Source organism: Furipterus horrens, unplaced genomic scaffold (assembly GCF_987537825.1).
Source record: "Furipterus horrens unplaced genomic scaffold, mFurHor1.1.pri manual_scaffold_12, whole genome shotgun sequence".
Lineage (NCBI taxonomy): Eukaryota > Metazoa > Chordata > Mammalia > Chiroptera > Furipteridae > Furipterus > Furipterus horrens.
In genome coordinates, this window is record NW_028327182.1 from 79,536,382 (window position 1) to 79,551,801 (window position 15,420).

Below are 15,420 nucleotides of genomic sequence, written 5' to 3' on the forward strand. Positions count from 1 at the left end.
ATGTGAAGAAGTTCTCTTAGGAACTGATGGGGGGTGGACAACACTGAAACATGCCGCTAGTGGGTTCCACAGAGACTGTTGTCCTCTTGGAGAGACGCTGAGAGAAGCACGAAACTAATGGTCCCTGAGGGAGCCCTGGCTGGGCTGGCACAGGTCCCTTTAATGGTACTTCTTTGCCACTTTCTTCCTATATAGAGGCTTTCATTTATGATCTCATTTTAGTAAACATGGCAGCAGAGGGCACTTCTGATTGGTGCACCTTCCAGTTTCCCCTAAAACACTCAAAAATCACTTTGCACCCGCACAACATCCTACCCCAGATAAAAATAACATGTGTTTGCAAGTTCTGCCATTTCTTCTTCTTGTCCAGTCTCATTCTTTTTGTGCTCCTCTTCCTGAGCCTCCATCTGTTTCGTAAAGCATGGGTAACCCTTACCTGCTGTTTCGGCCTCCAACACTTCCCTCTCTGCCTGCTGAGCTCTTCAGGGTCTCAGCTGCTCATATATGCCCAGCTGCCATCTCTCTGTGGAGGACTCTAGCAGTTACATCTCTGGTATTTACTTCGTTATCATCCATCACTTGCATTATCAGCCTAATCACTACAGATCATTTTATTTGGCCTTGACTTTGGCAACTCTACCCTTTGACAACTGATTATCACCACCTCACTCTCACTGGCTTTCTTTCACAATTTTCCTATTTCCATGAATGATCCTCTTCTTCTCATCTTATTACAGCCAACTGCAGTAACCTCATCCACCTTCCTGCCTTCAGTCTCCACTTACAGAGCTAATGAAGGGGCTAGCACCTCACTGCAGAGGGGAACAGGAAGCAGTTGACTGGTGTACTTTCAGAAATAGCATTGTGGTCTCTCTTTTGCCTTTAGTCATGAGTGGGGGGCACTGATGTGACCAGATCACCTCTCATTACAGGATTCCTTTGCTGGATGAAGGGGACCAGAATGGCCCCTTGATGTTCGCCATGCTAAACACAGTCCCCTGTCTGGCCTCAAGAGCGTCCCTCATCTGTTGCCCTATTCTTTTTTTCTCCATTCTCATGTTAACAGCTCTCAGATGAACTCTCTTCAAACCAGTAAATGTTTATAGAGTTACTCTGCACCATAGCCTTCAATGAAAGTAACTATAACATAGGTCTCTGTGGTTAATAGGCAGTTTTGCCTAACTGAGGGGGTTTTGCCTTATTAACCTAGTTGAGGAAGCTTTTGCTTTCTAAAGTAGAAATTTGCTTTATTACAGTGTAAATAAGCTTTTGGATTGCAGGGTCAGATAGAGCTAAATTCAAAGTCCAGCTCTGAAACAAACCTACATTTTCTGCAGCAGATCTGAATTTTAGGTAAAGCTACCCCCACCCCCCAACCCCCCACCCCTCCAAAAAAGTGACAATGACCATTTATTGAAAAGTGTCTTCTCTGGTATCACTGCTACATTTCTCACATAGTTACTTGAAAATACTGAAAAAAAGTAGGAGAATAATGCACATTGCACAAATAATCTGTCCTTGCAGAAAGATATGAGAAGCAGCACACACTCAAAAATTCTTTTTTCTTTCCATTCTACTGCACACAATCAAGACATTTTAAAAGTCTGATTTTAAGACAGTATCAAAAGAATATGTTTTATTGTTGACTTGAGTAGCAGCTGCCAATAGTGATCAACAAAACATTTAAAAAATAGAATTAGAAGCACTGTGATTAGTGTGTTTTCAGGGCAATCATCTTTACTTTCACTTATTCAAAAAAACAAAACAAAACAAAACAACACCAAGCTGCTCACTGAGCTGAGAGGAATTATGGGCTAAGTAATAGGGGAGGACAAAGGGTAGCGAAGTTATGCATGTTTAAAGAATTCCGGAAATGTTTTCATTTCGATTCCCATAATAATTAGGCTCCTAGCAGATGGAGAGAATGTACATTGCATCCCAGCTGGGGAGAGACTCTGGGCTCCCCAAGCTACAGGGCATGCTGAAAAGACAGCTGCTTTTATCCTGGGGAGGCGACAGCCTGACATTGTGTTTTGCAGGATTTAAAAAATAAATTAATATTTTATTGTAGACTGTTTATTACAGCTTCTCCACTCCACAGTCAGCAAGGACCACATGGGACCACGATGCAGCGGCACTCAGGCCCCAGTAATCTAGTGCGAGCAGAGTTGTTTACCTTCAAGAGGAGGGTTTCTGAATCTGTGGAGGGGACAATAGCATAATCCTAGTTTTGGTAGAGTCTTTTAAAAAGCCTGAAATGAAAAAGGGGAAATAATTGTTGATTTGGGGAGGACTAGCATTGTGGGCCTCATTTCTAATTTGAATCAAAGTTGATGGTTGCTACAGCAACGGCTCCAGTGATGCACAGAGCCTTCTCTCTCCTCTCACACCCCACACCTGACTTCATAATCAGAAGGGCTGCAGCACAGCATCCCGTGAAGTGTAGCCCTCCAGAACCTCAACCGATGCGATCTGAAATCTAGTTGGTCCTCCTTTACATAGGTTTTCATCCCATAGTTCTGGGCCAACCTGGAATTCACAGAATTCGAAAAGCATTTCTTGTGGGGTTGGTTGGTATCTGATAGAGCAAGTATTCTATGCATTAGATACCTCCCAGGCAAGTGTGTTCCAGGGACAGTCCACCTTTTCCGGAAGAAAACAGGAATGTTACTGAAGAGAGTCGGCCTTGGGTACCAACTGGAATATGTTGATTCCCAGATTCCTGATTTGAAGTTAAAAGAAAGGGAGAGAGGAATAAGAAGACAGGATACCACAGGTCTTCCATGTACTAGGTTGGAAGATGACAGAAGATGGCAGGGGGGTTTGCCAGTTGCAGGAGAGACGCATAAATGATGTCAGGAATGGTCATGAGACTTTCTGTCCCTCACTAGCCCTCTGTTAGATCCTGCCCACTAAGTCTTAATGCAAAGCCCTTCTTTGTGCTCCATGCCGAGGAGTATGTCAGTGCACATGATGTGCTACATGAGGTTCAAGCAGGCTGAACACACACCCTCCCCAAAGTGCTTACATCTGATGCCCGGGAGCAAACACAGCATGGCCATTAAGACAGGCACCATATGTATTCACACGAGCTGGGGAATCTTCATTGATGAAAGGGACAAGAAAATTGGTGGTAGGGGTGGTGGAGAGACAGGGGCAATAAACCAGAAAGTCTTTTGTGGGTAAGAAAAATGAAGTGGAATAGAAAACTCAGTGGAAAGCCTCTTGGTGCAGAGAAAACTAAATTGTTTCTCAGCCTTCCAAGACTCTTTCAAATTATGCTTAATTACAGAAGGCAAATATTTATACATGTTCACAACCTCCGTACAATCCAACCCATTCTGGCAGTAAAGCTGGTTGGGTTTCCTGTAAGCCAGTGTCCTTTAGCTTTGCCTGGCCCTGCTGCATCCTCTGAGGTCAGCAGGCATTTAGCCTTTCAAGCCTTTTCTGCCCAGGGTTCTCTTTGAAATCCCTCGTGTAGGAATTATTGTTTAACTGCCGCTGAAAGGTTATGGCTCTTTCACCTGATTTTTGATCTCCAAGTGTTAAACTTAATAGTTACTTTGGATTGACTCACTTGCATTAGATCCAGGGAAGTGACATCTTTGTGCCTATCAGGATTAATACAAAAGAATTTACATGGCTGTTAGTACTTGTTTTAATAATACTCCAATTTTCAATTTTGACTAGGAACTTCGAATATTGCTTTCTGGGAAACAGAGACACATAGCTTTAGGACATCCTAAACCATCTATTTATTCATAGAAAACCTCCCTCCATAAGGAAATATATTGAATGTGTCAAAAAAAAAAAAAAAAGTGTTCAGAGCTGTGAGAGATGTTATTATTCCTTTGAATCTCCTAAAACTGTACATGAAAGGGCAACTCCCAAGGCAATGAGAAGTCTAAAAAGCAAATGGGAAAATATGGCTTCTCCAATTTGACAATTTGGAATCCTAGAAGTTGAAAGGGTTGACAGTATAACGTTTTCTAACTCTTATGGTGCAGTCAAGGTTTCTTCTCTGTGATTTGGCTTGTATACCTCGTGCAAGTTATTTATTTATTTGTTTGTTTGTTTGTTTATTTATTTATTTATTTATTTATTAATGCTGCGAGGATAAAAAGGATAAAAATACCCACAGGGCTCTGCAGGTTATGTTGATGAGGAGAATGGAGTTTGAAAGCCTCTTGTGATTCCAGATCGATATGAGTCCCAGCAGAAGCTTTTTCCAGAGGTAAGAAGATGTCCTGTCACCTGAAGCACGGATGACTCAGGCTTAAGAAACTACGGTAGACCATCTGGCAGCTTACGATAACAGAACTTACTAGGAATTTCCATAGAATTCAGTGACAGCGTCATATGTTAAGAGATCTTTTCTACGCATTATCCTTTTTTTGTCTCTCAATTTGTACTTTCTTCTTCACATCTTGCCCAATTCATTTGGCAGCAGGCAATTTGAACATTCAGGACATAAACCTCTGTTCCCTCTTGGCCAGTCATAGCTTTCTACAACTCAAAATCGCCCTTAAAAGATTTCTCACTGGCTTCCAGTTCTTTAATTGCTGAACATGATTAAAACAATATCTCATAATGAATTGATTTTAATAAAAACAGACCAGCATACAAACCTTGCTCTAAGTTGTTAAATTAGTACCTTCCACCAATATTGAGCAACAATACGAACAGCAGGAAGTGTCACGTTATCTGATGGGTAAGTACTTTTTATCCCACCTGAGAATTTATGACAATATGTCTAAGTCCCTATGTGTAGCCCAAACAGTTACATTTCTCTGACAGTTTTGAGATTAAATTCATCCTTTTAAAGCAAGAGGGAAGTCTAGAGTACCCTCACTTGGGCCTGTGACAGGCTTGCTGGTTCAAGCAAAGCGACTTCTGTTGGAAACCCATGTGGCCAGTACCTGACATGCAGTGAATGGTTTGATTCTCCAGAGGAATGGCGGGATGTCGAGGACAGAGATCTGGAGACTGAAGGTATTCCCTTTGAAATGCAGCAGCTTTGGTTCTTCCAGTAGCTGTCCACCTTGATGCCTTTCATCTGAAACCACTTCCTATAGGACAGGGGAAATAGAAGAGGCATAACAATGATGTGGCCAGTGCTCTCCACCTTTTCTTTCCAAAGATATGTATGCTCACTACCATGTATCTCCCAGAAACAGACCAACAGCATGGGATGCAGTCCTCTCTCACCCTCCACAGTCTTGCAAGGTCAAGGCTGAGGACTACAAGTGCCTAAGTAATAGGAGTTGGGCAGAAAGAAACAGGTGTTCTTTATTATTATGTTGCTTAGGCTTTTAAACACACTATGACTTTCTTTAGAAGGTCTTCATTATGCCAAACAAATTTCAGCGATGTTGAATTTCCAGTTGTATGAATTTCATTTTGAAATTACCATAATCGGGATGTTTTTGTACCTAGCCTGACTCATCATCATATTTCATAATAAAGGTATAAACAGGGCCCCCACCCTCTCCGGTTCACCTGTTCATCACTAACATTGACATTATCCATATCTATACTTTAGCTCAAAATAAAATAGATGTTACAGAGTGAACATATCATGTTTATTTGTACTAATGATAATGAAAGTTAATATGTCAAAGGCCAAGGAAAAAATAAGTTATTAAGTCAGTTTTAGCTCAAGAAAAAATTAAGTTCCTGAAATAAATACTCCTGCATCTTTCACTGAGAAATCATTACAAATATATTTCATGTAAACACAATGCACATATAATCTATTGAGTAAACCACTTAATTTGTGTTGTTCAGAAACATGGGAGAGATGATGGATCAAGTGAAATAATAGATATGACTTCCATAAAATCTTAAACTACTATGGGGAGTGAGGCTTTTAGGGTTTGAAGAGAAAAGAGACAAGAGACCTCCCTAAATCCATTTTAAAAAGTCACCATTAATTTAGTTATAATTTTCTTGCAGAGGTAGAATAAATAAGAAAACTGAAAATTTAAAAATTATGTCTTATAATCTTCCCAGATTCTAAAAAAAGATTGTAAGAAGTCAAGCAAATAGGTTTATAAATACAATATAAATACATTTTAATTGTAAATATAAATTTCAGTGATCAAAAAGCAGCTTCAAAAGTTATCTGTCTCTTGTCTATGTTATAAAACAACATTAATAAAAACATTTCTAACTAAGAAGCAATGTCCAGCTTTAATCCTTCATGTACATATAAATAGGTTGCTAGTATCTTTTCTTAGGACTAAGTGATCCAATTCCAATGTCGTTTTCTCCAGCTCTTTGGTATTGCTGGTGGGAGTGTATTTCTTGGGGCCCTTAGGTCAGTGCTGAACTCTGTGATGATGGAAATGTTCTCTCTCTAAGCTGTCCAATATGGTATTCACTAGCCACAGTGGCATTAAGCACTTGAAAAGTGGCTAGCATGACTAAGGCATTGAATTTTTCATTTTAATTAATTTAAATTTAATTCCCTACACATGATTTGTAATTACTGTACCTAACAGTGCTGTGCTAAGTGGTTCATAATGTTGTGGATCTAAAAACTGTGGAATAACATGGTAGCCAGTGTCTGGCGAGGGCCTCAAACAGTGAAAAAAAGTGGTAGGGAGGGGAGAAAAGGAAATTCATTCCAAATGCTCATTTTAGGTCTTTTGTAGATGCTAGTCACTTGTTCCTTCTTTTGAGATTCATGTGTGGCCACCGGAGCTATCCTTGAGCTGGACTTTGGGTGTACAGAAATGAAACTCTGCCACCAAGGAGCTCAGTCTAGTGAGAGCAGCAGACCAGTAGGCTTACAATGATCACATAATATTCAAGTAGTGCTACGTATGCGTGCCTGGGAAGTTAAAGCAAGACAAAGCGTGCCTAACCCAGATGGGAGGAGAGGCCAGGGAGGGAGTCAGGAAATTAATAGAGGAAATGATATTTGAGCTGAACATTAAAGTAGAATTCGGTCTAGCCAAGAGAAAAGGAGGGAGTGTGCCTTCCAGACACTGAGCAGGGTATGCACAAAGGCACGGAGGCCAGACAGAGCTGGAATAGAAGGTTAGGGTGGAGAAAGTATGTGACTGGAGATGGTGACAGTGCAGGGCAGGAACCGGGCCATGAATCTTGCTTGCTATGCTGAGGACTTGTATTTTAGTTTAGAGGAATGTAGCTCAGGATTAAAGGTGCATAAGAATCTTCTGGGGGCTACATGTACTTCTGAAGAATACTAATCTTGTAAACTGAAATAGAAACACATGATTCTAATCTCATTTCTGTGTGGTTTTAGGTAAGCTACTTATTTTTCTTTAGGCTTCAGTTCCTTAGTTGAGTTTATTCACAGCCAAGCAAAATAGTCAGCATGATAATATACTAACCTTGTTTTCAAATTCTAGTGCAAAGTTACAAACAAGTACAAATGAGAAATGTGCTTATTAAAATCATATTTAAGCCATAGAATAACAACAGTGTTGATTCTTCAAAGTATATTTGACTATGATTTCTACAGTGTAACCCCTTTTCTTTAACTGGCCTGAATGTACAGATGAAATGATTTTTTTGAGGTCATGTGTTACTTACTGGGGAGCTAGGCTATTTTAATACTTAGATACTACATAGCATCATCATACTAGAAGGGAATTTCATCAAGTTTTCAATCACCTTATTTACAAGTGAAAACATGCAGACCTCCACCCCCAAGAAAGTTATTTGCCTAAGGCTACATGGTTAGTGACCAGGCTAAGACTAGAACAGGGCAACTTGTTCATCATCAAGGTTTTTTTTTTTACTAAATTTCCCTACATTTCCTATACTATGCTTGATTTTTTTTAAGAAAAAAAATAATTTGATGGTCAGACTACTATTAACTCTGTCCCATAAGTATTTTTTCATTAGTGCAAGATACATGTAAAGATGATATAAGGCCATCTGTATTTGCCCTAGGGTTATATATGCTAAGTAGTCCCTGAAATGAGGAGTAGAGGACATTTGGAATTTAAAAAAATGGATATCTACGTGTAATTATCACATAGGAAAATGGTGTCTTTTAAATTTTTCTGCTATAGGGCTTCAAATTTACATACAACTGATTTATTTTTGCTTTGTTAAAAAGCTTATGTACTGAATCAACTATATAAAAGTGTATCAATCTTGCACAAAATATCAAGCAATTATAATCTATAACAAAACAATTAATTATTAAAATGAAGAAGCTCAACAATGAGCTAATCATTGTATTTATATATTTGTAAAGGCACAATTGGTTGCAGAATTAAAGATGTGAACTCCCAAGTATAAGCTTTAAAACACTCCTCAAACAGAATAAATTGTACTTAACACAGAATTCCCAGTTATGCCCTTAACTTACTGTCTTCTTCTCAGGGAATGGACCTGCACACCTGGACTTTGAAATGCTTCTCAGATGATTCTGACACCTGCCTGGGTTTAGGAATCAATGGTACAAATGATGCTGTTGAACTAATTCTGAGTCACTCCCAGGAATGTGTCACCCCAAGAGCGGGGTTTGATATTCACTTGTTTTTTTTCCTATCTGCTTCCTACATAACAAGACCTTCTGTTAAATCTATTGTAAAATTGGTATCTACATTAATTACACTAGAAACTAGGGTCTGGCTAGTTTCTTGTATATAACATGTAGCTAAAGGCTCTGGGTGGTGGTTTTTCTGGTCTGTCCACTTCATCATGTCACATTGGGGGTTGCTAGTCATCCTGTTCTAGGAATTCTGGCCAAGAAACTTGTGCTCTGTGCCTCACTGAGCTCTTTATGTTGATTTAATGAGACAGGCAACAAAATTCAGGTGAGCTTCAGGGACACTAAACCAGGCAGGCCACATTTACATATTTATGAGACAAAATTGCACTTAAGCGCGCTCACACACACAGAGAGAAAAATTATGTCGCTGTGGTGTTTTCCTTTAAATGCTTTACGTGAACAATATTTCCCAAGGTTGCATTATTGATAAATACAGGAACTACATCTGGAGGAAATCCTTTGAAATTAGATTCTAAATCCACATTAATGCCAAGTAAGTAATGAGTACCAAGAGGTACTGAATACAAGTGCCAGGCGCCGCAGGGAAAAAAGTTCAATTTTTTTTTTCCTTCTAAGATAGGGCAAGTGTTTAATTCCTTGCTTCCTCTAAGTCAAGGTTTGTTTGAGGTGTGCCTTTGTGTGTGTGTGTGTGTGTGTGTGTGAGAGAGAGAGAGAGAGACAGAGAGAGAGAGACAGAGAGAGAGACAGAGAGAGAGCACGCGCAATAACAAAAACCTAGTTCTTAAAACGTTACCGCTTTGCTTTGAATTCATCAAAGGAAGTGATGTCAAAGGCTCAGACATAAAACGGCAGCTCTAATTATTACAGAAACACAGCAGTGGAAGGACAAGAAGTCATTCGGTGCTTCTCACCCTCTTCTCACCTTCAGGCACATGGCATGTTTATTTTAAACGAGCCTACCTGAGCTGATATAATTTTCATAGATGTTTTTAGATCTGTTTATCAGTACAGATCTTTCACACAAAAAAATCTGAAACTAATGTAATTATGCTCTGCCAAGGTGTTTGAGGTATTTGCTTTTGTCATGCAAAGACTCCTCAGAGCAAATGAGAAGTTGCTCTGTATGCACGACATAATAGGGAAGGAGGGTATGGCTGAAAATGAAGCAGCTTTCTGTTGGATTGCTAAAACCCTCTAAAGGAATTTTTTTTTTTTTTTTGGTGGGATCATTATATTGCCAGGCCCTCACCCAGAGGACAGAAGAGTTGGGTCTGGAAGCTGTCTTTCCTCCAGGGGAGGGTAGCTTTTAAGAACGTGAGTTCCCAGTGCGGCGTGAGTGGTGGGAGGAATACAACCGTGCCCTGTAACCAGGCTTCTGTCTCAGTGAAGGGCACAGCTCTAGTTGGGCACACATTTTTGTTATCATTTCTTTGAGATATTAAAAATGCACCACAATAAATACAGCGACTGTACCAGTACACTTGTATCTATTCCCAAATCACAACAAACATTTTCATTATAATGATGACTGTGGCAACTTCCTGCATAGACAACTTCTGTAGAAATGCCTCATGAAAAACTACATGTTAATTTTGAGGAAGTCAGGGTTCTAGCAGAGTTATAGAAGATGGGCAAGCTCATGTGAACATGTGAAGTCTTTTAGAGGTTCAAAAAGTGAACTGATGCTGAGGCTTTCTTAAAGGGGAACTGTTTTAATGGGTTAATAACTATATAATACTCCCCTCTAATCAGAGAAGGAAAACTCTGATTCCAAAAAACCTCCGTTGCCTTGCGGCATACCTCTTCAGGGGAAAGGCTAAGGGAGTAAACCCCGACAGAAAATCCGGAGCCAGAGTCCCTAAGGCGGTTTGACGTTGTAGTCAACACCGGCAACTCCTGCGGCGCACCTGAAGCCAAGCTGTATTGACTCCGTCTTTCCCTTGGACCCTTCAGCTGCGAAGAGAGGGGGGGTCTGCTGCATGGGCAACAGCAGACCCTCCATATCACCCTGCCCAGGCTCTGTAGCTTCAGCTTCACTGGAGAGGACACCCCAGCGTCATCGCAAGATGTCGATTCAACACGGGAGGAGACAGATACCGTGTCACTCCCGAGTCGGACTGCACAACCATTCTCGGTGGTGCAGATAGACTCTTAAGAAGCTACACCATCGTCTCTCGAGACGGACGGCTGCCGACGACGACTCCCCTCTAATTGAATGCCACATATGAAGCCATGAAAGAAAGACATAGACCATTTGTGATATTAATTTGTTTAAGTGAACCTGTGTAAAAGGGCCTGAACACATTGACTTAGCAAGGTAAAAATCCAAAAAGCAAGATCCTATTACAAATAAAACCCAGAGACTAAGACTAGGGAGTAAAATAGTTTTGTTCAGAAAAGTTACAAGTTACATTTTAATCTTTCTGTGGGTCAAAAAAATTATTCACACAAGGCCGGCGCTCTGTCAGAACCCCAAGGGGAAAGCATGTCCTTTGCTGCTCATGACAGCTGTCAGATGCATCCTGTCAATAAAAAGTACAACCAAAACCAACTTTAAAATCAGCTTTATTTGACATACTAGGAGAGGGAAAGAATCCCTAGAGGTAAAGAGATATGAAAAATGGGGTCAGAGGTTCCACTGAAAAACATTTCTCTAAAGCAAAATTAAAAGACTTTTAAGAAACATCTCTAAATGATGAAACTGAAGTATTTGGATTCAGTTTAGAGGGATCACACCATTTTTCCTAGCATTGACTAAGAGGAGTACATTACCCACAGGACTGGAGAGTGGTTGGAAAAGCTGTGTTTAGGGCCTCATTCATACTCATCTGTGAAGAGCTGAGCTGTTGTAGAATCTGGTATCTATCAACAGGAATGAAAATAGAATATCTGGAAGTCTATAAGAATGAAATGTTTAACTCACTGGGACACACCACAGCAGTGAGGCCCTCATTCAAAGAAAATTCCAAATTGGTAATGAAGGCTGATGTCCAAGGAAGCTGTGATGAACTCCCCCAGAGTTACAGGAGGTAGTGTGGGCACAGGAGCCAGGATACTGGAAATGCTCTGTGGGCCTGCTGGTTTCCTCTGGTGTTTCCAGCCTTCCAAATCCGGCTGAGTTCCTAACTGTCCAGCTTGAGTCATGGTGCCTTTTACAACTGCTAAGTGATAGTAACATGCTCCATCCAGTCTTTATTTTTGATTACTGACAGTGCTAGGTATCTAATCCTCTTATAGGGATGGTGAAAGCGCACAGAATGCCAATCAGAAGAGGAGGTGTAACCACTTACACTGAAGTTCTTCACTACACAATGGCACCGCTGTGAAAAATGTTTCCCATGGGCAGCCAGATATTAGGTGTGACCTTCAAAGTGACCTGTGCTACCTAAGATGTAGTCAGGGGATGTTCGGAAATATGGGTTGGTACTGTGTGATCTTTACTGGCTTATGTTCAGGATTCAGGTCACTGTATCTCTTTTCTTGGTAAACATGTGTTTTCCAGCTCAGTGTCTTAAAAGCTAGTTACTGAGGAAATGCTCTGCATAATGGACTTAATGATCCGGGACTGGAATAGCAGGGATCTGGGGTGAGTTGTGTCAGGAGAGCTATGCTATTTATATGGGCAAAGCTTACACAGGCACTTCTGTATTGTCCTTGCTGCTATTAATAAATCCACACTCTCTGTGAGTCGTTAACTTAAAGTAAATCTTACATGATTAAAAGTACCAGAAATGGAAAGGAACCTTGAACCATCTCTGCCCTAGTAGTTCTAACAATTAATAGACTGTGTGTCCAGGATATAATATAACTGCCTGGAAATAGGTATGATTTATAAATGTTGTTCTCTAACTGTTGTCAGTTGATTCAAGCAATTTTCTCACTGCCCTCTGAACATCAAATAACTCTGTGTCTATAGCTCATGCCATTCTCCTTCCTTGACATAGATCCCTTTCTCTCTTTCTCCTATATTGCATCCATTCATGAACGGTCACAAAGAGTTCTCCAAAACTCTTCTTCAAATTCCTCTATTGAATTGGGTCTCTGTTTTTTTGAATTCCAACTACACTTCTAGTCAGTTTCATAATTTAGCATGCAGTGTCCTTTATATGCTTTAGTTTAACCCTTCTCTTTGGTGACTGCCAAGTCCCTAAGCACCTTGTTGGACATACAGTAAACACAGTTCTTTTTTTCAAGATAGGTATCCCTGTCACTCCAAGGTTGTGGGTTCATTTTCCAGATCTTCAGCAACAGAATTCCCTTTTGATACTTATCTTCAGGAAACCCCACACTTTGATGACACCAAAAGAATTATAGAGACAAGACTGACCTGAAATGCACAAGGGGTATTGTCCACACAGTAGACTCTCAAGTTGTAGTCCAGGGAGTTACAGGACATGCAGCCAAAAACTGCCACCTTGAGTTGCTTCACGGCACAGTCTGTGATTGGTTCTCCAGTGAGGGCATATGTCCCAAAGCTGTCTAGGAGTACATGACAGGCAAAGGGGTCCAAGAGGCAGTAACAGGATGTGGATTCATCCTCCACTGACATCACTTCCTGTTGGGAAAAGGTGTGTTAAATTCTCTGTTTGAAAATAAGATGTTATTTAACAATTACTTTCCAAGGACATAAACAAACAAACCTTTTTATTTTTTCTGAATATTTTTATTGCCCTAATTTTCTTGATGTTAAATGTTTTTCTATCAAAATAACTGCTTACATCAGAAACTCAAGAAATGGTTATATTCAATGTTGGAATTCTAATTAATATTATAACAAACATCAGTTTCAAAGTTCTTCTATTTTTGTTAATTTGTTCAACACCAAGTTTAAAAAAACATCTTAATCATTAAAATCAATATGCAAACATTAACTTTTTTAAAAGGTCTATTTCTGAAAATGTCTTTCAATATCCTTAAGGTACTATGTATGTTTTTTCAAATATTTTATCCTCTTTCATTTCACTACAATCATTCATGGGGAACCTTTAAATAAATGGTTTGGAGAAGATGCCTTAGGAATATTTCACTCTTCCTGATAAGAACTTAGGTATGTGTGGCTGGTTTGGTAGAGCATAAATATAACACCATCTGGATGTAAAAGATTGCGAGGAAATGCTGAGAAGAGAAACTGAAGCGGCGAAAATCCAGGCAAAGCAAAACTTAACGAAAAAGAGGCCAAAACCTGGCCCAGTTAGGAAACCCTTGGAACTTCATGCCCCAGGAAATTTGCCTGTGGTTGATGAGGACTGAATAAATAGCAGAATGCATTTTCAACAAAGAATGTAGACCAGTTTGCAGACATAGCGGGGCAGAGTAAACCTAATCCACTAGGCAGCTGGCATTTTTCTTCTCATAGAGAAACATGATTTTCCTTTTACTCTTTTTGCTGGAAGCACCTCCTGGGAGGTATGAACCCAAGGGCTAGCTGGAATAGGTCATTGTGTTCCAACAAGATAATTCACAAGCTTTCATGCAAATTGACTTTAGGTGGACATAAAAGGAATGCCTATCAGACAGATAAATCAGGTTTCACTGAAAACAGCCATTCCATTGCAATCTTTCTTTGCTGGGACTGTCTCCTTTGTTCTTACCCTGGTCTCCTGTACCCTCACTTTCCTTTCTTGTTCTATTGTTCTTGCTTTGTACTGTAACTTTTTCAAATGTGCTCATATACACAGGGAAAGAGACACTTAATAATTTTCAATGCATTTCTTAATTCACCAAAATACCTCATATATTTAGCACCTACTGTGTTCCTGAATACTTAAATGTATATTGGCTATAATCCCTATGATGACTAAACAGATACAGTGATTTTATATAATCCCTATTTATATAATCCCATATAATCCCTGTGATGACAAAAACAGATACAGTGACAAAGTTTTATGCACCAAAGACAGTAGGTACATAAGGATACATGTCTGTGTGGGTAATTACAACTGTATTCTATAGCCAAACAAAAAAGCTCAGGATTCTCTCTCTCTCTTCCATTATCCTGGAAAACCCCTAGCCAATACCTTCAGGATGTTATGAAACATGTTATCAGCCCTCTGAAAAACAAGAAAATGCTCACAGATTTCACAGCGGACTCTTGGCTGGTGAGAGAGCGTAAGGTTCAATCTACATAGGTGAAACCCAAATTCTGTTTTTCAAAAAGGAAGAGGAGGGTCTCACCTCCCATGTGCCCTGCTGTGTCCTCTTCTTTAAGTGGATGTTCCAGTGCTCAGAACTGACGTCTGCACAGTGCGGTATGGTCAATGCAAAGGGGGTGGTGACCATCATGTCCGGGGGACCACAGGTGACCTCGGGACTCAGGAGTACCTCAGACCCATCTGACTGGAGGCTTTATAGTTGGGAAGGGATAAAAGAGAAAAGTGTAAAGAAGGGGCCATATCTGAGAACTTGCTTCCAGACTGGACTTCTCCTCAGGCCGAGCATAGTCCCTTCCCCGCATTCCCCCTGGAGAGCGCCACACACTACAGAGAGCTGGTCTGACCACAGCCATTAATCCTGAGCTGCTCAAGCACGCAGACGGAGCTTCAGCCTAGATTTCAAGTCTAGGTTTTGACAAGCGAAATGACAAATGCCCCTTCCAAAATAAAGGGCAGAACAGAAGAAAGCAAAGATTCTGCTGGGTGTGTCGCACACCAACTGCTGAATTCTGATAATCCTTTGGCCTTTTTTTTAAATCAATAGCCAAGGGCAAGAACATTGCAAAAAGACATTTGGTAATCTTATCATCAGATTCCTTTCTTCTAACATATTCTAGAAATATTTTTAATGCTTGTAAGTGCTAAAACAAATTATTATGAAATAAAGCCACACTTCAACAAACACACCCAAATTGAGTACGTCTCTTCTGGTTTTGAAAACATTTATTTTCCACCAATGCACAGGCACATACATAGGTTATAAAGTGA

General features: G+C 40.1%; 1 protein-coding gene across 1 annotated transcript in view; it reads right to left on the reverse strand.

Moving 5' to 3' along the window:
• The window catches only part of UNC5D (unc-5 netrin receptor D), a 223,474-nt gene that overhangs the window by 23,782 nt on the left and 184,272 nt on the right, over positions 1 to 15,420 (reverse strand). The window contains exons 12-14 of the mRNA XM_090258224.1: positions 14,675 to 14,843; positions 12,825 to 13,052; positions 4,920 to 5,069 (exon numbers count right to left, since the gene is read on the reverse strand). Of these exons, the coding sequence (XP_090114350.1) occupies positions 4,920 to 5,069; positions 12,825 to 13,052; positions 14,675 to 14,843 (547 nt within the window). The remainder of the gene's footprint in view (positions 1 to 4,919; positions 5,070 to 12,824; positions 13,053 to 14,674; positions 14,844 to 15,420) is intronic.